Here is a 24509-nt window from a genome sequence, read left to right on the forward strand (position 1 = left end):
TCACTGAGGTCTTGAAGCACCTTGGACCTTTATAATAGCTCTTTTCTGCTCTGTATTCTGATTAGTTAAATATATAACTTAATTAACCTGCTAGACTATAAGTTCTTTGAGAGTTGGGGCTGTTCTTTTATCATCTTTATATCCCCATAAAGCTTGGCAGAAGCCCAACATACTTAAGTCAACAAATATTATTAAATGAATAAAGAAGGAGTGAATGCGTGGGTGGAGAGACTGATGCATGGATGTCAGGATAGAAGGATGAAATGGAAAGTTACATGGATGGAAGGATAAAAGATGAATGGAAAGATGGACAAATAGGTGGAATGGAAGGATGGAAGAATGGAAAAGTGGATGGATAGAAGGATGGTTGGATGGAATAGAGAGAAGGGTGAATGAATGGCAGTAAGGTTTTTCAATGGCACACAGAATGCAACAGTTACTACAGAAACATCACTTTCTTTTCATGGCTGGACTGACACTTGACATTGATTACTAAACCTGAAAAGATGGCACCACCATCCACATCTAAAATTTAGCTGGCTACCCAGAAGTTCTCAGGGACTGATAAACCTGCACCAGGTGATGGAGGAGATGAATGACTCCCTGATGTCCTCTGAGACTGGATCTTGATTTCTCTCAATCTATAGAAAAATTGCTTTGTGTGTTTGGCTCTTTTGCCTCAAACCAAATCATAGAAAAAGTGCATGCTGGGAGGGCCCTAAGGAAGCATGAACACCTAGAGCCTCTGCAGCTCAGGGAGGACCAGTGAGACTGACCCACCCCTCAGTGACAGCCAGCTACAGAGGAGACACTTCACACCCTCTGAGAAGGGCTGGGGTCCCTTCCAGCACCAGTGTGTTTCACTTCTCAGACACAGGCACGTATAACAACCATCTGGAGAGCTCAAAAGCAGATTCTAGGCACCAATCCTGGAGATTCTGATTTCAGCCCATGCCTCTTAACCCCGGCTGCCATTCAGAGTCACCCTAACTCAGTTAGAAGCTCCAGGATGTGGGGCAGAGGACAATTTTAACAAGCTCACCAGCTTGGGAGTTACTGAATAGGCTGTGAGAATAACCATTAACAATACAGGCTTGCTGGCATTTCTAAAAATGCAACGTACAAAATATTAGAGGCAAAAGAGAAAAATGAGGGACTAAATATTCTCATTCTGAAGTGATTGTTTTTACTTAACCAAGGATTTATTCAAACAGTGAGGAGTGAGGTTCCCAGTAAATATAAAGAAAAATTAATTCAGTGGAAAATCAGTTATATGCTCAACTTTCTCTGTTTATAGATTTAATGTATACATGTAGTACATAAAGATAAACTGATAATTTTTTAAATTTTTTAATTTTTTTGGTTGTTGATGGACCTTTATAGTACTCATTTATTTATATGTAGTGCTGAGGATCAAACCCAGTGCCTCAAACATGCTAGGCAAGCACTCTACCACTGAGCCACAACTGATAATTAAATAATGAAAAATTACCTGACCACCCTCTCTTAGTTCCTTACAATTAATAATAGAGGCCCTGAAAGTGAGTGGGTGGGAAAAGTCTCCCCAGCATACCCCCTGCAGAGTAGGATACTCATTGTCCCCTGTATTACTCAGAAGGTCCCTCCCCTAGCATAGCCAGTATGGCACCTCTGTTCATAGAATCCCATGCAAGATCAGTACAGCGGTTGGCTGGCTTAGAGGCTGTATCAGCGGAAGGCAGGATGCATTCTTTCATGACTCCACAGCCAGCTGAGACTATCTATAGTCAGGTTTGAACCCAAGGAATTCCCAGACTCTGACACCTGCTATTGGGTCCAGGCCAAAGGAGTAGGGGGGTCCCAGTGAACTAAACCAAAATTGGGTCAGAATGTGGAAGAGTCCATGCTGCTTTGCTTTCCTTGAGTGATGGCTCCAAAGACCAGGTGACCAGGAGCAGATCCCTGAAGCCTCCTGGTGATTTCTCCTGCCCTCTCTGTAATCAGTGACCCAGGTCAATGAGCATCGTAGCGGATCAGAGAAAAGAAAAATTAAAATGCAGATACTTCAGGACAACAATGAAACTTAGCTGAGTTTGTGCTGCAGGGCTTCAGGGAGCATGGGCAAATGCTATGTAAAGCACATGCAAATTTGCCCCTATCAATGCCCTCCCAGCCCAAAACTTGACTCTCTGGCTTGGTGATCCTTGGGAAGACCAAGTCCTAGATAGAAACGAGGAGTCATTCTAATTTGTCACCTTCTGGAATATTTGATGAAGAGTAGGTCACCTTTGAAAAGGGTCAGCTCTTGAGATTCAGGTCTACTCTGGCAGGAATTTGTGCTTCTAGACTACAAAGAACTCCCCAGGTGGGGTTCCAGTTTGTGGGTCAGCATCCTTACCCTGTAGCCTTGCCAGGGCCGGAACCTCCCTCTGGAGGTTGCTTGTGCCTTCTCCTGTTAATATCACGCAGGACTCCACTGAGAAAATGTCACATGGGGAGTTGGTGATCCATGAAATGGGAACTGGGGCTAATCAAGTAATCTCTCCATCCAAATGAGCAGAAATTGGTGTTATTTCCATCTGGTAACATCCAGCCCTGTGAGAGAGGTGCTGGTGTTTGGTCCCTTTAGGAGAGACCCAAAAAGTCCACCGGAAAGTATCTTGCCTATAATACAGAGAAGAGGAGGCTCTTCTGGAGCATGTTGAACATGTACTTGGTGCTTCTTGAAACCCTTTTGGCCTCAAGACTGGGTCAGAACAGACAAAGAGAAAGCAAAGCAATGTGTCTGGGTTTTGCAGGCCAGGCTAAGTTTTATATCTATGGAGAAAGGGCAAAGGTCAACAGAAGCTTGACCTCCCAGACAATGTGCTGTGGCCTGCTCCCCATTGGACACCTATGCTTGGTAAAATCCCAGAAGTGTCAAGTGGACCATCACTTCTGCCACTTGGTTCCTACAGTATTGCTCATGAGGAGCCCTCAGAACTGATCTAATCTTGATTGTAAACAAGCTGAGGACATTGAGATCAAAAATCTAGCTGGTCTGAACCAGCCTGGACCCACAGGGTTCCTCAGCAATTCTTCAAGCTCAAGTCGGGGATAGGGCCCCATTGCAGAGTCCCAACTGATTTATGCAGAATCCCAGCAAGGTCACCAGCCTGGGTTGCTGTGGGAACCAAAAGCAGCACAGGGTAGGTCTCTTGAGATCATGAGTGGCCAGAGACCAAGGCAAATAAGTAAGAGAGGAAAGAGAGGAAGAAAATAGGAGGAAGGGGGAGAAAGAGTTGTTCAGGAGAGGAAGAAAGGGAGGGGGGCAAAGTTGACCAAGAGGAAGGAAGCAGAGAAAGAGGAGAAGATGTAAGAAAGAGGAGATCTCAGAAAGAGCCTAGCAAAGGACACAAAAGGGGAGGGAAAAAGAGAAGCCAGAGGGCCTGGCTCACTACCCCTCAACGTTCTTGCTTGCATCCTGCTTAAAGGAAAGAGGGCTGGTTATTGTAATGACATCCTCCATTATCCCTTTTTTTAGGCTCTCATTTAGGGGCATTCCTGGTCTCACCAACCTTAGAGACCTTCTGATGACCAGCTGGGGCCAGACATGCCACCAAGCTTACAATCCCCAGCCCCTCAGCTGGGTCTGCTCAGGTGCTGGGTGGAAGGATACTGTAGTGTCTTCATGTAATTCTGGATTGCCTGAAGCCAGTCTGGAATCGTCATCGACAGCCTGTAGTTTGGGACCTGGGGTATTGAAGGCTGTAGAGAAATAGAGAAGGACCTTTTTATTGAGGAGACACTGAGGCTCAGCTTCTGGGGACAGGCACAGAGCTGAAACTACCAGAGAAAGGGCTGCTCCTGACAGCAGGCAACCACCCTGCCATGGTCACTTGTTCCAGTGGTGCCTGCCCCACAAGTCTCCCCAGAATTGCCAGTGTATCACGGAAGTTCTTCCGCTATACACAGTCCCCTCTGGGTCACAGTGGTTCCCTAGGGCCCTCCTGGTATTAACACAACTTGCCTCCCCCAGGGGAGTCTAAGCACCTCCTTGAGGCCAGAGGCCATATCCTCCAGTGTCCCCCACTAAGCCTGGCCCAGAAGGACACAGAAGTGCTCCATTAATGACCACACTTTTACTGCATGACTCCTTTTGTGGCATGGTTAATGGTGACCCATCTTATGGGTCATCACTCCAGGGCATCGTTTACACAGAATGTAGGTAGATGGTACCCTACAACATGGCGCTATGGGCACTGGGACCTCGATATACTCTCCCTGCAACACCCATTGCAGTCCCATGAGTCCTGCACCAAGTGGATTAAGAAAGATTCCTCCTCTTGCCTCAACTCTTTCTAGACAAGTACAGCTCCTCTGACTCATGAGTCTTTATACTCTTACCCAGAGGACACGCCAGTCAATTTTGTTTCCCACTCTACCTTTGGGCCAACATTCAAGTATCTACAACGAAGTATGTGAAGTTCTAATCCAGGCTGGGGAGAGAAAGGACCAAAGGCAAGCAAGGACTGGAAACGGGGAGGACAGGGCTTCTCCTCTGGAATTCAGAGCTAAGACACCCACTGAGTTCTGAGCAACCCTGTCAAGGAGGTCAAGAGCAAGAATAAACAGGGACGTCCAAGCAAGCCACTCCTGGGAAGCAAGGAATAACATATGGGCATGGTTTTGTCTTGTGTGCATGTTAGATTTTGCTTTGGTTGGTTTTATTTTATTTTATTTATATGTTTCTCAGTCCCTGACCTCTGCTGTCTGGAGGGATAGGGTAGAGTCATTGGTGACAGAGAAACTCAGTCGCTATGGACCTGGGAAGGAGAAAGGAGGTTCCTTCAGTCTTTTCGGGAAAATCGGAACTGGTTAAAAGAAAGAGTAGTCCCATCCATGGAGAAAACAGGACCAGGAAGGCCCTAGGGACTGAGTGCTTAGCAGACAGAAGGGAAAGTTGCTGTTAAAGCAGGGAGAGCCCTGGGCAGCCTGGCTGGGCAGCAGAGCCAGATGCTGCCTAGGACATGGCTGGCTCTCTCCCTGATTCTCCAGGCACAAGTTCCCATGAGCAGAGGCCTTGCTGCCCCAGGAATGGGGCAGCAGGTTCTTTCCATACTTCTGTCCCTTGGCTACATTTACTGTAAATGTGCCTGACCTTTATTTTCTCTCTTGCCTCTAAATTTCTTGGCCTTGAGACATCCTACTCCACAGTCACTGTTGCTTCAGCTGAAAGTCACACTTCCTACCTCACAGTGGAGAGTTATGTGAGTCAGTGTGTGTGTGTGTGTGTGTGTGTGTGTGTGTGTGCATGTGGCTAAGTGGATGCCATTGCAAGCACAACTGTTTTGCAAGCTACATTTTCTTTACAACATCTCAACTCAAATGAATCACATTCCTGCCTGAGAGAGTTATTTTGGGAACTAAACGTTCCAGTCTAAACACACACACAGTAAAGATAAGAAGTGAGCAGGGGTACAGTGGTGCACAGCTGTAGTACAAGTTAGTTTGGAGGCTGAGGCAGGAGGATCATCTGAGCCCAGGAGTTCAGAGTCAGCCTGGGCAACACAGCAAGATTCCATCTCAAAAAAAAAAAAAGAGCTGGGCAGCACACCTGTAATCCCAGCGGCTCGGGAGGCTGAGGCAGGAGGATTGCAAGTTCAAAGCCAGCCTCAGCAAAAGCGAGGCACTAAGCAACTCAGGGAGACCCTGTCTCTACATAAAATGCAAAAAAAAAAAAAAAAAAAAAGATTGCGGATGTGGCTCAGTGGTCGAGTGACCCTGAGTTCAATCCCCAATACCCAATAAAATAATTAAAAAAAAAAAAAAGAGGCCAGGCTGGTGATATAGATGAATGGTAGAGCACATTCCTCGCGTGCATGAGGCCCTGGGTTCCATCCCCAGTATCATCAAAGAAAGGGTTGGGAAAGAACAATTGCATTTCTGCTCAGCAAACAACAGAAGTGTCAAGCTTGTTCTTGTTTTGTTTCTTTCTAGAAACATCTGCAAAAACCCATCCCTGGAATTCTATGTAAAAATATGCCAGAGATTTCACAGAGAAGTGAGGAGAGGGGAGCTTTGAGCAAACGTTTTCTTAGCATCTCCTATGTTCCAAGCTCCAGGCCAAGGACAGAGGGGACAGGAAGCATAGGAGCAGAGGAAAGGAGGAGGGAAATTATAGTTTATTAAGCCATGAGCATTTCTTCACAGACAAGTGCTGTTGCACCTACTTAACAGAAAAACAGGCAAATGTGGAGACCTGGGAGGGTAAACTTCTTGGTGAACTGCACACCGCCAGTGACTTGGTCCCCTGCAGGGGCTGACAAGCAAATTATTTCAACTCCCCCAAAGCTCCACAGGCTGAATGGTGGGGGTGGGAGTCAGGCGACAGCTGGTCCTCAGAAAAACAGCCCAGTGGCGCCCAAGGGCTTTTCAAAACAGCTGCATTGTTACCTCAGCCTGTCTGCGAGCAAGTCCTGGAGCTGTGGCCACTTTTGCTCCCAGCCGGGAGGACTAACGTGAACGTTCCCCAAACCCAGGCCAGGGAGCAGGGCTGTGGTGGGGAGAGGAGCGGAGACTGCTGAGGGGATGATGTCATCGGCTGCAACTTACCCCATGTCTGGGAGAACTGGCTGGGGCTCAGACTGGGGGACAGTGTCCAACCGGAGCCTTGGGCTGCCAGGGTTCCCACGGGACCTGGCCTATAAGCCGGGTGGGCTCCTTGGGGTTTAAATCTCTAGCTCTGTCACCTACCAGCTGTGGACCCTGTTTGGAGCTACATTGACCTCTCTAAGACTCCATTTTCTTCCTGATAAAATAGGAATCATATCATTACCTGTTTTAAACCTTCCAGGCTGGTTGTGAGGTTTATAACCAGCTAATGTATAAGCATTCATTAGGCGTTAAACTGTAATTACTTGTCAACAGCAGATTCTCAGCGGTCTAGACCAGGGAGGCTAGAAGAATCTACCTTTCTGGAACATGAAAACAGAATCAGCAGGGACCCAAGTTCTCAGACACTCAGAGCTTGAATCACAAAGATGCCTTCTCAACCTAATGGAAGATGAAAACATCCACTTTCCCCTGGGGACACATGATGACAATGAATTAATATTCTTAATTCATGAGGAGTGCATACAGCGTGATAACTCTTTAGGCCTCAATGGAAAAAAATATGGTCCCCAAAGGTGGAAGCAACCCAAGGGCCTATGAATGAATGAAGGAATAAACGCAATGTTGCACATACATATAATGGATAACTATTCAGCCTTAAAAAGGAAGGACATTTTAGTACATGCTAGAACACGGATGAACCTTGGAGACATTTGGTAGGAAAATAATCTCATCATAAAAGAGCAAATACTGAGCCCAGTATGGTGGCCCACACCTGTAATCCCAGCCACTAGGGAGGCTGAGGCAGGAGGACTGCAAGTCTGAGGCCAGCCTCAGCAATTTAGCGAGACTCTGACTCAAAATTAAAAAAAAAAACAAAAAAAAAAAAAACAAGACCTGGCGATTAGTGGTAAAGCTCAGTGGCAAAGCTCTCCTGGGTTCATTCCCTAGTACTGCAAAATATTGCACAATTCCTCTTGAATGAGGATTACTGAATTGCCTGATTCATAGAAAGTAGACACTGGTTGCCAGAGGCTGGGGTGAGAGGGAAATGGGGAGATAGTGTTTTTAATGTTTAACAGTGTCAGTGGAGGAAAATGAAAAAGTTCTGGGGATGGATGGTAGTGATAGAAGCACAATGTGAATGTACTTATTGCCACAGAACTGTGCACTTCAAAGGGTTAAAATGGTAAATTACGTTATGTAGATTTTACCACATTAAAAAGATCACCAAAAGACAATTCGCAGAAGAAGAAATGCAGAGAGTGAATAAATATCTGAAAAAATAATTAAGCTTGCTAATAATTTAAGAAATGCAAATTAAAGTCACTGCAAAACGTCATTTTCCTCTTCCCTAGTTAGCAAAGACATTTTGAAATGCAAATACCAATGCTGGTGAGGATGCTCTCACCCAGCAATGATGGGACATAAATTGGTGTGACCTTTTCAGGAAAAGCTCAGGGCACACCGTTTTTCTTCTCCCTGACTGGGGTCCTAAGAGTCCTTCCTCATGCTATTTCCTGGCCAGATTTCATCAAACTCCAACTTTGATTTTCCAAGGCTTTTCCCCTCCAGGGTCGCATATCCTGCCACCTACATCCTGCTCATCAAGCCACAGCCAAATTGATGAAGGCAGAATCTAGAGGGAAAAGCTCAGACCCAACCTCTCCACAGACAGGGGCCCTGGGAGGTTTAGCCAGACGGGAAAGAGGGGGAAGAGGAATGGGCAGGAAGACTGTTGTTCAAGAAGAAGAAGAATGAGACAAACCACAGGCAAGACTTTCACAGACAGCCTTTCTTCTACTCTGTTCTTGCCAAACACGATCAATCTGTCAGGAGGAAGCCAGTGGAAGGGATACGGAGGAGCACAGGTGAGAAGCTGCCCTACCATGTGGGAGAGAGAGGGGAGGCCAGGAAAGGAGCCAGGGAGACAGCAAGGGGCCCAGGCACTAGCAACCTTTGACAAGAATGAGGAGAAAGCAAAGGGTCTTGTCTTCCCTGCTCTGAAAAATACACTGCACAGGCACCAGGCAGAAGAATCTTCCTGGCGACTGGGGAGAAGCAGCACAGAGCAGCCAGCACCCGTGGACCCGGACGGACCCCAGACTTCTGCATCAGGAGCAACCATGAATCTGTTCATGGTGGCTTGGCACAGGGGTCCTGGGGTCACCACCTTGAGCAGAGCAGGACGCACAGACAAGACAGACACTTCTGAATCCAGTCCTGGGGAGGGAACAACTGCCCGGGCGAGCCCTCTGGGAGCAGAGGTGGAGCTCCACCTGCAGCAAGGCCTCAAGTCCCAAGAACTCACACTCCTTGGCTGAGGCAAAGCTCATACCTCTACATGTGAATTCTTTCCCAATTTAGAATCAAGGTGAGAATGAGGAACAAACATGCGAGGGCTGCAGGAAACAACTGATGTTTCCTGCTGAATCCATCTTGGTTTCCTGCCGGAGCGAGCTGAGTCAGGTCCAGGCAGACAAGGGCTAGGAGCGCTCCCACTTGCTGTGGCCACCCCCACTCCCATCCTCAAGAAGCCTCCACATGACTCTTGCTGTTTCCTTAACTCTGTCCCATTGTCCCACACGTGGAACACCTAGAAACACATAAATTGAGCAACAAATATACCACTTTGAAATAATTACTACTCTCACATAATTGAAGACTTGTGAACTCAATGGGTTAAACTACCCCTGAAAAACCTTGGGTTTGACCTATTGAGTGCTAACTTCAGACTCAGCACACCAGGGGAGAGGCCGGCAGTCACAAATTTGGAAAAAGGATCTCAGAGTATGTCTCCTCTCCCTCAGGAGGAGACATCTGGACCATCAGGCCGAGCTTACCATGGTCACCAAAGGAATGTCCTGTAGACAAACGAAGTGTCTGTCATTCATTCCTCCTCTGAGGCCATTGAAACCTTTCCCCATCCACTTCTTTTGAGTAGTCCATCTTTGATAGCCAAAAAACAGTTAAATGCCTTGAAACTCTCCAACCCTTCTCCACAAAACCACTACCCTACCACCTCTTCCATACACAGGCCTCAGGGGGACTTGGATTTGAAGGAAGGAGGAAAGGACTTGGCCTCAGAGGAGAGTCTGCCAAGTTAAGAGCAGGAAATTGCCCTTGATCCAAGAGGAGTGGCCCCTGAATGGGAGCTTTTGACATCATTCCCATGGCAGAGTCAGGGCAGGGGTCAGAGTTTGCAGAAAGGTGGGCCCAGGGGAGAAGCCATGTTGAAGATGGAGAGCCAACCATTAAGATGCAAGGTTAAGAGAAATGTTAAGCTCTTTCCTGAGGTTCAGAAGACCAGCTGCCCAAATTGGGGCTGGCAGAGTCCTGGTTTAGTCCCAGTTTTCATGTGATTTTCAGGTTCCTATGAAAGTACAGTATGATGCAGCTGACATACAAAAGAGAACATTCTGAGCCAGGTCCCTATAATCGCGGCAACTGGGGAGGGTGAGGCAGGAGGATCTCAAGTTTGAGGCCAGCCTCAGCAACTTAGCAAGGCCCTAAGCAATTCAGTGAGATCCTGTCTCAAAATAAAAAATAAAAACAAAACAGGCTGAGGATGTAGGTCAGTGAAAAAGCACCTGGGTTCAATCCCCAGTATGAAAAATATATTAAAAAAAAGATAAAAGAAACATTCTTTTTTAAGAGCACAGCATTCAACTATAATTGTAGAAGTCTTAGGTATAGATCTTAGGAAATAGAAATATATGTTCTAAACTGCTCAGATAACATTTAGGATACTGGGTTTTACATGTGCTTATTTTAGGGGACTGATGACAAACTAGCAATTGTCCTAGAAAGAGGACAAGACTGAGTTCCTCTGGGAACCATGACACATAAGGAAGCTAAAAGGAACTATCAGTAGACACAGGACTAAAGGATGATGCGGAATGACACAGTTCTAAGGGTTCTTAATCCAGGGGGCCTCTAGTGTCACACTGGTCAGCATTAGAGACCTGGAGACTCCTGGGTCATGACATCATAGAATTTGAGAGTTGCAAAGAACATGACATTAAATCTGCTCTACTTTCATTTTATAGATGAGAAAAGTAAAGACAGAGATTTTAAGTGAGTGACCTGGTCACAACAGCTAGCACGACCAAGACTAGAATTTGGTCCCTAATTTTTACTCTAAGTGCCTCCCACCGTTGTAAGAGCGCGCATAAGAGCAGCATAAGAGCATGGCCGTGTAGCTGTGAATAGCAAAGGAAGTCAACCCACTGTGCACTGATTCAAAGGGCAACTTGCAAGAATCAGTGGTGAAATGCGACTGGGGGTAGGGGTGAGGTTTCTGTTTAGTCTAAGAAAAGAGCTTCCCACATTCAAAACTGGCCAGTCCTGGAATCACCTGCCCTGCAAGGCGATGAGTCCTGTCCCAGGAGGTGTTCAGGAAGAGGAAGGGAAAGGGTTCAGTTGAGAAGGAAGACAATTTTACCAATACTAAGATTCCATAACTCCTTCATGGAAAAGGGGGCCCCACACACAAGGATGGAGAAAGATTGAAGGCACATTAGAGACTCGGACAGTGATAAGTGTGCAAGTGAGAAAGGCAGCCTGGGACAGTGGCATCTAGCCTCTGTTCCCTGGGATCACATCTTCTAGGTTTAAGGGCTCTGGCCTCTTATGTAAATAAAGAAAAATTCTGAGGTCAGAACTGCAAACCAGAAACAGGGCTGTTTAAGAGAACCGAGCTTGGGTAATTATGGTTGGCAGTCAGGCAGGCAGGTTCTAGGTGGGCATAATGAAGATCTCCTTGACCAGAAGAGTAATAAAATACTCCAACTGATGCTGTAGGAAGTTGAGAGGCCCTGTCACTCCCCCAAGGGCACATAGCCTTCTAGCCTACAGGCTCACATGCTCAGCTGTCACCAGATTCTATCAGATGGTCCTCTAGGATTCTGGTCTGGTATTCCTAGACCTCCTCAGAAATCTTCTCAGCCAAACCATTGTCCCCAAGATCCAGAGGAAACTATCCACCACAGAACCCCCCAGGCTCTGCAGCATTTCTCCCCAAATGCATTTTGATATTTTATATAGTGCAGTTACTCCCACCAGGGAACATCTTCCTCCCTTTGAAACAATATCTTTGGCCATCAAGTGCAATTGGCTCACTTCCGAGCCTCTTTCTTTATCCAGTGAGACTAATTCATCATGTGTACTGGAAAGTCCCTTGAAAGCCACAGCCAAAACTCTTCCTTTTTTTTCTTGGAGTCCAGATACGCTGGGAAGAGACAGTTCAGTGTTTTACAAGTTTCAGAGGTGAAAGTCACTGTCATAAAAAAAAAAAAAAATTGGCAAAAAGTCTAGGAATGATTCACACTGAGAAGTCTGACTGGTTGATTGCAAATTCATTCACAGCTTAATAAATCATTTGCTGAGGGTAATGGGGGAAGGAGCAAGAGACTCCAAAGAGGACAAGTAGGGTGGTATCCTTGGAGTCTATGCATTTTTGGCATCGCTGGTGTTCCCTGGTGGCTAACCTTTGCTGAAGGGGGATGTACATGGGATTGAGTAAATAATAGTTTGGCTGGAGATTCAAAGAAACCTTGGCACAAACCTATCATATAGTTCCAGGATGGTGCGTTCCATACCCATCCCTCCCCCATTTCTAAGGCTTCCAAGGCAAACATGTCAATTAGGAAAAGGACTGGCAAGAGCAATTGATTGGGAGGAGGGAATTTGTAGTAGGACCAATGACATGGAGATTGCCTCTATTTGATCTGTTCAGGCTGAAATGGTCCCGTCACTGTCCATCCCACCCTCTCCTGCGAAGCCACTGACCTTTGCCAAGAAGGCGGCGTTCCTGATAGCGCCCACCATTTCTCCTCCCTTGGGGTGCACCTTGGCCACGTGCATCCACATGCGCTCCCAGGTGTGGCTGTCGATGGGGAAGCCGCTCTTGTTAACGTGAAACAGCACCCCACCGTCTTTGTCCTCCTCCTCCGAGCCCCCGCTGGTGGCGAGGCTCACTGGCCGTGCGTGGCTGCTCCGGGACCGGGTGCCTTTGGCGCCTTTGGGGTGGGGGCAGCGGAGAGTGTCGGCAGCAGAGCCGGTCATGGTGGGAAGAGGGCGGGGGGCGAGGTGCGGGGGGCGCGCGGCAGCGGCAGCAGCGGGGGGCGTGTGCGCGCGCGGGCGCGGCGCGGGGATCAGCGCCCCGCGGGGGTGGCCTTTTCCATGCCTCTCGCTGCGGCAGGACGCGCCAAGGGGTAGCGGCGGCAAGAGCTCCGCGGAGGCGGCCGGGCTCCGGGCTTACGGGCCGTGCCTGAAATCAGTGGAGACAGCAGATACCACGGCTAAGTGGACATCCAGAGGAACCGACTGGGAGCCCTGGAGTGTCTGCACGTCACCCCACGCTGCCCCTTGCACGCTGACAAGACTCCCCTCCCCCAAGGAACTGAATACGAGCTTTCAGCCTTCCGATTACCTAGAAAGGTGGCTGGAAATTCGCCACAAAGCTTCATACACACCTAAAGACCGGGGCATGGGGGAAACGAGGAGCATGGGGAATGCGGAGTGGACCGTGTAGGCAGAAGAAAGACAGCTCGTGTGGCGTGAAGACACAGGAGGTCCCCGCAAGGCTCCACACATTCCTGGGTCCCCAGATGTGGACGAGCGACGAGCCGAGCCCAGAACGTGCCGACACGTGAGCGCCCAGGGCTAACACGAGGGCGCTGCAGCAGCCTCGGCTTGCAAAGGCAGCCCGCTTTCTTCCAGGAAACCCTCCAGGACCCCGGCGGGGGAAGGGGCACCCCTAGCCCCGTGTTCCAGTGTAAAGAGCTGCACCCGCCTCCCGCACCCCGAGTTCCAGCGCCAGGCACCCAGAGCCACTGACCGCAGGCGGGGCGCGGGAAGGGCGCGCGGCGCTCCGGGACCTACCTCGGGACAGTGGGCTTCATTGCTATTGCTGCAGAGCCTCTCCGGGCGGCGGGGGTTGCTGCTTGGGCGCCTGCTGCCAAGTCGGGGACTGGGGGCTGCTGGGGCTGGTGGAGCTGCTGTGGTCGTCTCCTCATTCCATGTCCCATTCTCGAATGTTATTCTGTGACATATAACCGAGTCACCCGGGCAGCCGCCGATGTTCCGAATGCGTCCATTGGCCACCGCAACAAAGAGGGGCGGGTCCGGGACTCGGGACTCTACAACCCGGAGCTCGGCGACGCTCTGATTGGCTCCAGCGCTTCCCGGGCGGGAGGAGAGCCGAGTAAGGGAAGCTGGGCGGCCACGCGAAATCCGATCTCTCCAGTGTCCTGGAACCCCGCGGGGCTGGAGCATTTGTCCAAGGAACTTAAGATCTAGTTTCGGGGCACCATGAGGGTTTGCAACTGTGGGAAGCAGAGACGCAAAACCTCCCGAAGTAGAGAAGACACCCTGAGGCAGAGAAGGGGTTGGTGTAGGAACAGCATTCCCTGAGAGTGACTGAACAGTCTTCTGCCCCTTCCCTGTGGGTGATTCTGGAAGTAGCTGTTTATATGTATACACAAAATTCATTATTTTTTATTGGTAAGATTTTTTATTTGTTTTTAGTTATATATGACAGTAGAATGTGTTTTGACATATACATACATGGAGTACAACTGCCCATTTTTCTGTTTGTACATGATGTGGAATTACATTCGTCGTGTGTTCACATATGAACACAGGAAAGTTATGTCCGATTCATTCTACTATCTTTTTTAAAGCGCTACAAGTTTCTCCTGAATTAACAAATGGACGCAGCTTTGGGTTTTCTATTATTAGGGATGATTAATAAAGTCCTTACAAACTCAAGCTGATATGCAACTCTGAAGCCCAGGACGTCAGCCAGGCCCCCACTGTTCTGCCACAGCTACTTGGTTAGGGAGGGGGATGGAGAGATCTTTCAAAACCATGGTGAAGTGGGAGGCCTTCCCACACTCCCGGCTGAAACACCTTTTCCTTAAAGGTGAGTTTTCTTTCTCTCATTCATGCTTTCTCTTTCCTTCCCCCCTCTCTCCCTCCCTCTCTTTTCTTTTTCCTCTCTCCCTCTCAGAAAGAAAGAGTAGAGGAGGTGGGGAAGCACCAGATTTATTGATCTGTGTTCTGGCTCTAAGTCCAGGTTTGTCTTTTTGAGCTGAGTGACCCTGGACAAGCCCCTTTCCTGCTCTGGGCTTTTGCTTCTCTTTCTGAAAAGAAAAGAGCAGATTTCTCACCCTCCCAGAGTTCTGACTCTCAGGTTCTGTGATTCCAGAACTTTCTCTCTTATGGACACTTAGGAACCTGGCTGTAATTCCTTTCTCTTGGAACTCCAGGCCAGCAGGCCACTTTGAGAGTGAAGAAGTCATACCAATGGCAAGTGAACCTCCAATGTAAGATACCAGCATGAAGGAACACTGACAGAGGGTCATTTTTTAAAAACTAACTTTAATTTTTATGTGGTGCTGAGATTGAACCCAGTGCCTCACACGTGCTAGGCGAGAGCTCCATCACTGAGCCACAACTCCAGACCCTCAGAGGGTCAATTTTAAGGATGCTTAACCCTATGAGTGGCCTGAGGTAGGGGGACTGGAACTTTCATAGTGAGGGGTCAGTGTCAGCAGAGGCTCTTGGGGAACAGTTGACAGCCAGGACTTGGGTGAAGAGACCTGAATTCTGAACCTAGCCCTGACTTATCCCTGAGACAAAACCCACACCTAGGACTTTACAGAGTTAATAATGAGAGTGATGACTTAGGCACTTACAGACAAAGGAAATAGGTCAGTTTATGAAATATATTCAAGTGGAATAAGCACACCTGAAAAAAAATCAGGAAATTGAAAGAAAATCATCCTCTCACCATAATATTGCCTCAGTTTCATTTCACGGTTAAACAAAAACATGCCTCAGAGAGTAATCTATTTCACATCTTAAACATCTTCCTCCCTTCTTTAGGCATTCATTTCTCAAATCCATACCTGTCTCCAGCAGACTAGAATTTCAGGATGAGGTCCTGTATTCAGAGCCTAAACAGACCAGTCAGTGAACATTGAACAGCACAGGTGACCTCCCTGAGAAACACTTCCTGATATCTCCAAGCAGAATAAGTCTGAACAACCACAATTACCTTGCTACCGGGGCCTGGATCCTGCTTTACCCTAGGAGCCAAAGGGAAGTGTTGGTTCGTCTTTCTCCCTCAAAGCATCTTGGAATTCTCTGGCAGCTGATGGGGAGAAGCATTTGTTGTTAGCCTCCAATATTCCAGGTTGTTTTCTTCTTTCCCATGGGTGGATGGGTGGAGAGCCAAGGACATGGCATATGAAGACAGTTGTGAGATTGGCTACTTTTCCAACATGGTGACCTGGAAGTGAACTGCGCTGTCCCAGGAAAGGCACCGGAGTCAGGATTCCTATTCAGAGTTCCTTTGCACTTGGAGAGGTGCACTAGATTGCACATTGTTCTTCACTTCCTTGGGTATTGGGTTAAATAGACACTCCAAGTGAACCAGGTCATATCAATTAGGCATTTTGAAAGTTCAAATAGTAAGCGTGACACAACCCTATATACACATGTGGGATGAGACCATTTGTGACTTGAACAAGGACAGCTGGTAACTACTCAACCTCTAAGAGCACAGTCACTTCCTTCATTGGCACAGTGACTGGTAGAGCAGAGAGTGCAGTGGAAAGGTTTGGAATGAGAAGAGCTGCTGATACTATCTCAGTATCAGTTTCTGTGAATCACAGAGATAGACAAAATCCTGCCCAGATGGATCATATTTCTACACTTGTGAATGGTGTGATTTTGGATAAGCTACTTAAGTCTCAGCCTTATTTTCCTCAAAAGTAGGTATCATACTACTCTAGAGGGGGATTTTGAGGATTCAGAGAGGCAAGGAGCTATGTGGAAACACACGCAAAGCGCCTCGTAGATGTTGGTTGGCCCTAAATCTGAATCCAAGATAGTTGCAGAAACAGATTTGGAGACATCTGTTCCCAGCATGTCTCATTGTCTGAGAGTCAAGACGGAGAAGTCACATCCATTGCCAGGGAAAGGGACATACATTGAAAACAAGCCATGGCTGTATGGAGGGGAAAGAAAAAAGCTAGGGGGAGCAGGGTGGGGGGATGGTACACAGGAACTGGCAGCTTTTTTCTGCCTCCATTGGAAACAAAAAGGAGACCCACCCAGTTTATGGGTGGGATTGTGAAATTCTAACCCCTAGCAACTCAGAATGTGACCTTTTGGAAAGATTGTCATTGCAGATATAATTAGTTAAGATGAGGTCATACCAGAGAGGTTGAGCTTTGGTCCAATATGACTGATGTCTTTATAAAAAGGGCAATTTTGAACTCAAGACAGAAGTGCACAGAGAAACACCACATGAGTACTGGAGTCCTGCTGCTGCAGCCAAAGAAATCCCAAAAGCCAGGAGAAAGACCAGGAGCGGATGCTTCCCTAGTGCCTTCTGAGGGACCATGGCCCTGCTGTTGCCTTGATCTCAGACTTTCTGCCTCCAGAAGTATGAGACCACCGATTTCTGTTTATACCACTCTGTTTATGGCACTTCGTTCTGGCAATTTTAGGAAACAAATACGCACCCCAAATGGGGCTTATGCCTGTGTACATTCAACCCAAGTGTTCAAAGGTCTATGATCAGTCTGACGAGGAAAGTTACCACTCTGCTGAACTAGTGAAATGACTTTTCACTAAATATCAACACTAATATTCTGTAAGTCATGAGATTTAACAACCCTGGTCTTATTCCAGGATAGCAGAAGAGAACACCAAATGAGGGACCTACACCTCTTTCTGGGGACAGGGGGGTTTCTTTGAAAAATAGAATGGGTTCTTTAACTCTCACTTCCCCCAAAGAATATTTTCCATATATTCCATGACAGTCTCTGAACCACATGAATTGTCACTTATGCAGTTCTGTGTCATTCCCTAATGGTTTTGGATATAGGTCTTTCCATATAAATAACAAAATAAAAAGTAACATTTATCCAGTACTCAATTTGTACAAAACACAATTTAAGCACTTTGTTCATATTGTGTTATTTAATGCATACAAGAAACTAGTGACAATAAGTTTGAAATTGAGGAAAGTCTAAGTAATTTACTCAAGGTCCAACCAGCAATAGAAGTGCTATGGTTTGTATCTCAAGTGTCCCCCAAAGGCTCATGTGTTAAAGGCATGGTGCCCACTTTGGTGCTCCTGGGAGGTGGTAAATCTTCAAGAGGTTGGGCCTGGTTTAGGTCATTGGAGCATGCTCTCAAAGGGGATGGTAGGACCCAGTCTTCTTTTCTCTCTTTTGCTCCCCAGCCATGAGGGAGGTAAGTGTTATAGCTTTGTCATGTGTGCTATCCCTCACCAGAGACCTAAAAGCAAAGTGTTTGCCCAATTAGGGACTGAACCCCCAAAACTGTGAGCCAGAATAAACCTTTTCTCTTTATAAGTTGATTATCTCAGGTATTTGTTACAGTGATGAAAAAGCTAACACAGGAAACCACAAAAATAATTAGTCTGTTGAGCCTCTGTTCTAAATAGAAAAACGCATCATAATAAGAAAGGATCATCCGAGAATTTGTAACTACATATCTGTTTTCGTATCGACCTTAAACTACACAAAGAGTTCAGGGAAACCCAAGCTGAAAAATTAAGTTTGAATGGTGCCACTCAGTGTCCTTGGATAATTCCTTGGAGGCCTGGAAGCAGCAAATATACATCTTCTCTGGAGAAATTCATTCTCAACCCCATCCCACCAGGAATTCTAAAGGACTCAGGCAAACAGAAACCCATGTTTAAAAATTACCAAGTCACAAGGAAGCAAGCCACCAAACCAAGAGTCAGCATAAATAACTAGGTAACCCTCTAAGGACTTTAGGTACTGAAATTAGATGCAGAATATAAAATGTTAAAATTTTTACAAAAATGAAAGAGGAGCCAAATGGAGTGGCACATGCCTGTAATCCCAGCAATTTGGGAGACTGAGACAGGAGGATTGCATGTTCAAGGCCAACCTCAGCGACATAGTGAAGCCCACCTCAGCAACTTAGTGAAGCCCTTAGCAACTTAGTGAGACCCTGTTTCAAAATAAAACATTTGAAAAAAGAAAAAAAGAACTAGGGATGTGAATCAGTGGTAAAGCACCCCTGGATTAAATTTTCAATACCCCCCAAAATTATAAGTTTATTAGATGGTGTGTAAGTTTCAGTGGCCTAATTGCTGTAATGAGTAGTTCCACACGAGACATTTTTTGATAACACTGGGAAGGTGAATAAGTTGGTGGGCAAATTTCCTACACTTACTCAGAGATTCACTGACAGGGCTCTTCCATGTTTAGCACATGGTTTTTCAGATTTCCCTGAGTGTCATCTTTATTTCATCCACAGAAGGGGAAAAAAGGCAGAGGAGTGTGTGTAGGAAGTTTTCTTGAGTCCAGGCTTATATAATAAACTACTGCAGAATAAAACCAAAACCAAACCTGTGTGAGACAGTTAAGGCAATGGGGAATATAGAACTGGGCATTCATATCATATTAAAGAATTGGCATTTCATTAGGTTTGATAGTACATGTTGTTAGGTTTGAGAGTGGTTATATACATATTTATCAGAGATGCACAATAAAGTATGAATGAAGTGATACAATGTTTAGGATTTGCTTTACACACAAGGTAAGAAAAATTGGCAAAATGCTCATAATTGTTGAGCTGAAAGATGGGTACAAGGAGTCGTTAAATGACTTTCTTAATTTTTATGAAATTTTCCATATAAAGCAAAGACATGCTCTGAACTAATAGCCTATTAGTAGATGTATTTGATACACCTTACATCCCACCTTATATTCTCTAGATCTTTCCTTCTCCTAGAATCAATAGCAGCCTCCATGTCTAGCTAAATTTGTGCATTAAGCCATGTGGGGCTGACTAGGTACGCCTAGAAGTTCTGAGCACTCCTTTTTGTCTGTTAGTGCACAGCTAGACTGACCAACTGCATGTCTGGAGTCCCCGATCCTCCATCGCTGCTGGACTCAGATGAAATGCCACCCTGAGGATGTGGGATCTGCCTTCTAAGCAGTCATCAAAGGTGTTAGAAGATGCAACCTAGGGAATCACTCAAAACAGGAAGCATTTTGACCAATGAGAAACAGGAGCTGGGAGGGAGCTGGGTAGATAAATGATTTCTTCTTCCCTTTGAGGGACTGTTCTGACTGATGGTTTCCCAATACCTGTCTGAGATGTCCGGCATGACTGAGCAGATGTGCCTACTGAGCAATGTGCCTTGGCTCTCTGCAGCTGTGAAGCAATAACTGCACAAACACCACCCACATTGCTGCTCATGCTAGCAAACCTCATTTCCCTTTGCATTCATTCTTGCTGTCTGCCCAATCTGCATGTAATCTCTGCTTCTGTTCCTGTTTCTTAGGGAAACTGAGCCAAGACAACTGGTTCCACAATAGTTCTAAAAATCAAATCCTCAAAATGGATTTTGGTGTTGTATTGCCTTCCTGTCTGAAACCAATAAAGACCCCTTTGCTTGTAATAAGAGGGATGGTAATTACCCTGATGTGCAGTAGCCTATTAATAAATGTATCTGACACATCTCATGTCCCACCTCACATTTTATAGCACCACAGATGAATTGGAGTTGAGAAATTAGGATCATGTCACCATTGCATTTCATCAGTTTGGAAACAATGGTCATTATAAGATCCCGGAGAGGCTTTTCACCAAGTTGGTGCCTAAAGTGAAGAAGGAAGCTTCTGTCCCTCTCCTCCAAAGCTGAAACCTTGAAGGTCAAGGCAATGCTGACAGGGGTCACACAAAAAGGATTCACGTATCATCCACCTCTGGAAGCCCAAGACACTGAGACTCTGATGTAACCCAGATGTCCTTAGAAAAGTGGCCCCAGGAAAGACAAACTTCACCACCATGCAATTATCCAGTTCCTCCAACCAAGAGTGTGTCATCAAGAAGACAGAAGACAAGAACACACTTGTATTCACTGTGGATATCCAGGCAGGCCATGAAGAAGCACTTTGACACTGATGTGCCCCAGGTTAATACCCTGATCAGGACTGATAGAGAGAAGGCACAGATCTGAATAGCTCCGGATTATCACACTTTGGCTATTGCCAACAAGATTGGGATCATCTGAACTGAGTCCAGCTGGCTAATCCTAATATATATCTTTTTCAATATAAAAAAAAAAAATAGGGTACTAGAGTTCTGGAAAACAGAAAATGACAAGCTCAGAGCAGTTAATAACCAACTCATGAAATGATACGAAAGCCAGAGAGCTTCTATGGCAACTCCAAAGGAGAGCCTTATTTCCTGCAGCCATAGGATAGACTCTGGAAATCAAACCCAAGTCCTAATTACAGAACAGCAGAGCAGCAAAGCAGACTGAATGCACGGCCCTGACAAACTGCCACGTCAAAGTCACAGCCCCTAGAGTGGGTTGGGGATTCGTGGGTGGATGAGCATCTTACAACTTCACATCCTCTGAACCCTCCAAGTCAGGGAAGACCCCCTGCCCCATTGTTTGTTCTCCTCCAGGCCTGGCCTGACTAACTACTGCCTCCATCAATACCCAGAGTCAGGTTGCAGCACCGCCTGCTCCAGAGAGGAAGGCCCACCTGCCAAAGACACGACAGGACTTGGCCAGCATGTTCTGGCAGGAACTGTGGAAACGTGTGTGAGTGGGCCTTGTGGATGTTATATTGTATGTGGGGGACAGTGAGGCAGAAAGCACAATTGGGAGGATTCACTGATTGGAAATCATCATACAGAACTGAGGATCTACTGTTAGCAAGGATGCCTGGAGCTTGTTCTAAGAGTTTGCTGGGATGGCAGTTTGAGTCCTGATCTCAACTATGACCACAGGAAAAATGGAGAAGCCAGGCTTTAAAGGGTTGAAAGGCTTCAGAAGATTCAGGAAGAAATATTAGAAGGGTTTATTCTGTAGGGTTCAAAAATCTTCCACCATCTAGTTCCTTGGGCAACCCCAGGGCACCTCCTTCACTAAAGTAAAAATAACGTGCTAGCAAGAGGCGTTTTGTTGTTGTTGTTGTTGTTGTTGTTGTTATTACTGAGGATTGAACCCAAAGCCTTGTACATGCTCAGCAAATGTTCTACTACTGAGTGACATTCCAGCCCTACTGATTAATCAACTGATTGAATTATTTGGTACCTGGGATTGAACCCAGGGGCACTTAACTACTGAGCCACATACCCAGCCCTTTTTTTCTTTCTTTGAAAAATAATTATCCCAGCCCTTTCTATTTTTTAGTTTGAGACAGGGTCTTGCAAAGTTACTTAGGGCCTCACTAATCTGCTGGCTTTGAACTTGTGATCCTCCTGCCTCAGCCTCCCGAGCCACTGGGATTACAGGCATACTCCACCATGCCTGGCACCCTTTTTATTTTTAAGACAGTCTTACTAAGTTGCCTAAGCTGGCCTTGAACTTGCAATCCTCCTGCCTCAGCCTCTAGAGTTGCTAGGATTATAGATGTGCTCCGCCATGCCTGACAGTGAGGAGGTTTTTTTTAGGAATTGGTAATGGCTGGAGTTGATGGCATGGGGAAGGTTGCTGTGAAACTGAACTCCTTGCTATTAGTGGAGATGATAAAAATCCCAGAATTACAGGGGCCAGCTGGAGCACTTAACCATAAAGAATAAGGTGGAGATCCTTTCCTCGGTGGACAGCAAGGGGAGGGGAAAATCAGGGTGACTTTCTGCAGGAACTCATGGTGCTGGTTAATATATCGCACTGTTCCTAAGAGAAGGGTGACTGTGAAATTTATTGTCCCAATCAGGCAACTTCTGAGAGTGAAGACGGTGCTAGGAATGATTACATGGGGACAGTGGGTAAACATCAAATGGATACCTAGGGCCGCCCCACCAAGGAGTGAGATAGAAACACATACATTGATATAAACATAATATTGGACTTACCTTCCCTGCCCAACTTCAGCCAGCACCACATCCGAGAGCTTACAGAATGCCTTCTCTACTGGCACATTACTCTGTACACCACTTCCTGAGAACAAGAGACCTACTGAATGGTGAAAGAGGGGGCAACTGTGGGCTCATGACCATGAACTACTGATCTTACTGTATACCGCACCCCACAAGGCAACTGATCTGTTAATATAGTAGAAAAGCCTGTTGAAACTCAGGTAAGGCAAAGTTAGGGGATGATACCTTGGGGCCTGGAACTCTAGGTTATAGTACACTTTGAATTACTTACCAGCACATGGTCCTAATCTTCAATAGTTGGAAAGAATGAATCCAGAAATAAAGGAATGGAAGTGGAAGTGACTCCTTTTACTGTAACACTCAGTGACCACTTGAGGAATTTGTGCTTTTTGTCCCTGAAACTTTGGACTCTGTTATGTTAGAGATTCTGGTTTCCAGGGAGGTATCTCTGCCAGGGCACACAGTCAGATTCCCCTGACCTGAAGCTGTGACTATTACCTGGCTGCTTTGGTAACTTCAGGCTAGTGGGTATTACTTGTAAAGTATGATAATTAAATCTCTTTGAGAAGCCTGGACTATTCCTTCTGAATTGCAGAGAGATCAGGAGATTCAATGAAATATTTCTCGGTGCTTCAGTGCCTGGTGAAGCAATAATTTGGCAATGATAGCAATTACAACTTGATAAGGGCAATTTGACCAAGAGCTTAAGACCGCATCTCACCCTAAGGTATGAGGATCATCTAGATTGGCAACCAATCCAGACAAACCCATTAAAATATTGCTTGGACAAGAGTGAGGAAAGTCTAGAATGGATGATAGAGAAGGTAGAAGATGAATAACAAACACAGTCTCCAGATCAGCTCCCAGAGCTCGAATCAAGCCTTTTGTAGCTTCATTCATTGGCTTTTCCATTAGCTGTTCTGGGAGATCGCAATTGGCCACAACCTTGAAGGGATCTTTTAACTGAATAGATTTGTATTTATTCCCTTGAAACAGAAGTAGGGTGTTTTTGTTTGTTTGTTTTATTTTTATTTTATTTTTTTAGTTTTATATGGACACAATGTCTTTATTTATTTTTATGTGGTGCTGAGGATCGAACCCAGTGCCTGAGGCAAGCGCCCTACCACTGAACTACAACTCCAGCCCCATGAGAGTATTTTATTGAAAAAAAGAAAGGCAAAGAGAATGGGGGCTCCATATTCTAACATGGGAGCCATATAATGGAAGGGCACACTTTTCTGTCTTTACCAGAATCAATTTCTGTCTTTACCAGAACCAATTGAAATCACAGGGTTTCAGCCAGCACCACCCTTTAAGGCTAACAGAATTTCTTACTCACTCACATGTTACCCCGCATGACTTTTCTGACATACCTGATGATGCCTTCCCAGATTTCCTCAGATTCTCTGCTGCCATCAAACAGTCCCACATGGTTCCACTGCCTAGGCCCTTTATTTCCTTCCACTGCTGTTGTATAGCAAAGTGACTAGCTATAGGGTGTATTCTGTAGCCCCTCCCGCTACTTTTAGACTTGGGTGGAACACCAGACAATATGATATGAAATTTGGCCTCTGAAAGACCACAAAGAGGCTGAGTGATATGATCCAGAAGCATAGGGGTTAACTTCCTGTGGGCTAACCCATAGGAAATAGAAGGTGGGAGGTTTGTGAGGATAAATTCTCTTGCTTGCCTCCATTATTGGGTTTCTCCATAGAGCCTGTCCAAAGGCTTGCCACATGGCCAGGTGCCATGCCTGCCAGGCAAACTGCAGGGTCTTTTTAAGGCTTATTATAAAGTAGAGGGTAGAAACTGGTCCCCTTGCTTTGCTGCCCAGCTTCCCTTGCCTCACTTTATTTTTCTTATTCTTGCTGTTCTGAGTTATTGTTCCTCAAATAAAGCATCAGCACCTTAATCCTTGCTTCAGCCTCTGTTTTTAGTGGCCCTCATATTTTATATCACCTAGGGGGGTCATTGTCACTGAATCGCAATCTGCAGTAGGTCTGGGCTGAGGCCTG

General features: G+C 46.2%; 1 protein-coding gene across 2 annotated transcripts in view; it reads right to left on the reverse strand.

Annotated features, from left to right (window-relative positions):
- Positions 1-13639, reverse strand: part of Vash2 (vasohibin 2) — a 32951-nt gene extending 19312 nt beyond the window's left edge. For both annotated transcript variants that reach the window (XM_047521561.1, XM_047521560.1), the window contains exons 1-3: positions 13459-13639; positions 12364-12844; positions 3638-3726 (exon numbers count right to left, since the gene is read on the reverse strand). In XM_047521561.1, coding sequence (XP_047377517.1) covers positions 3638-3726; positions 12364-12639 — 365 coding nt within the window. In that variant the 5' untranslated portion in view covers positions 12640-12844; positions 13459-13639. The remainder of the gene's footprint in view (positions 1-3637; positions 3727-12363; positions 12845-13458) is intronic.
- Between the last annotated feature and the right edge of the window lie 10870 nt (positions 13640-24509).

Source organism: Sciurus carolinensis, chromosome 12, assembly GCF_902686445.1.
Source record: "Sciurus carolinensis chromosome 12, mSciCar1.2, whole genome shotgun sequence".
NCBI lineage: Eukaryota > Metazoa > Chordata > Mammalia > Rodentia > Sciuridae > Sciurus > Sciurus carolinensis.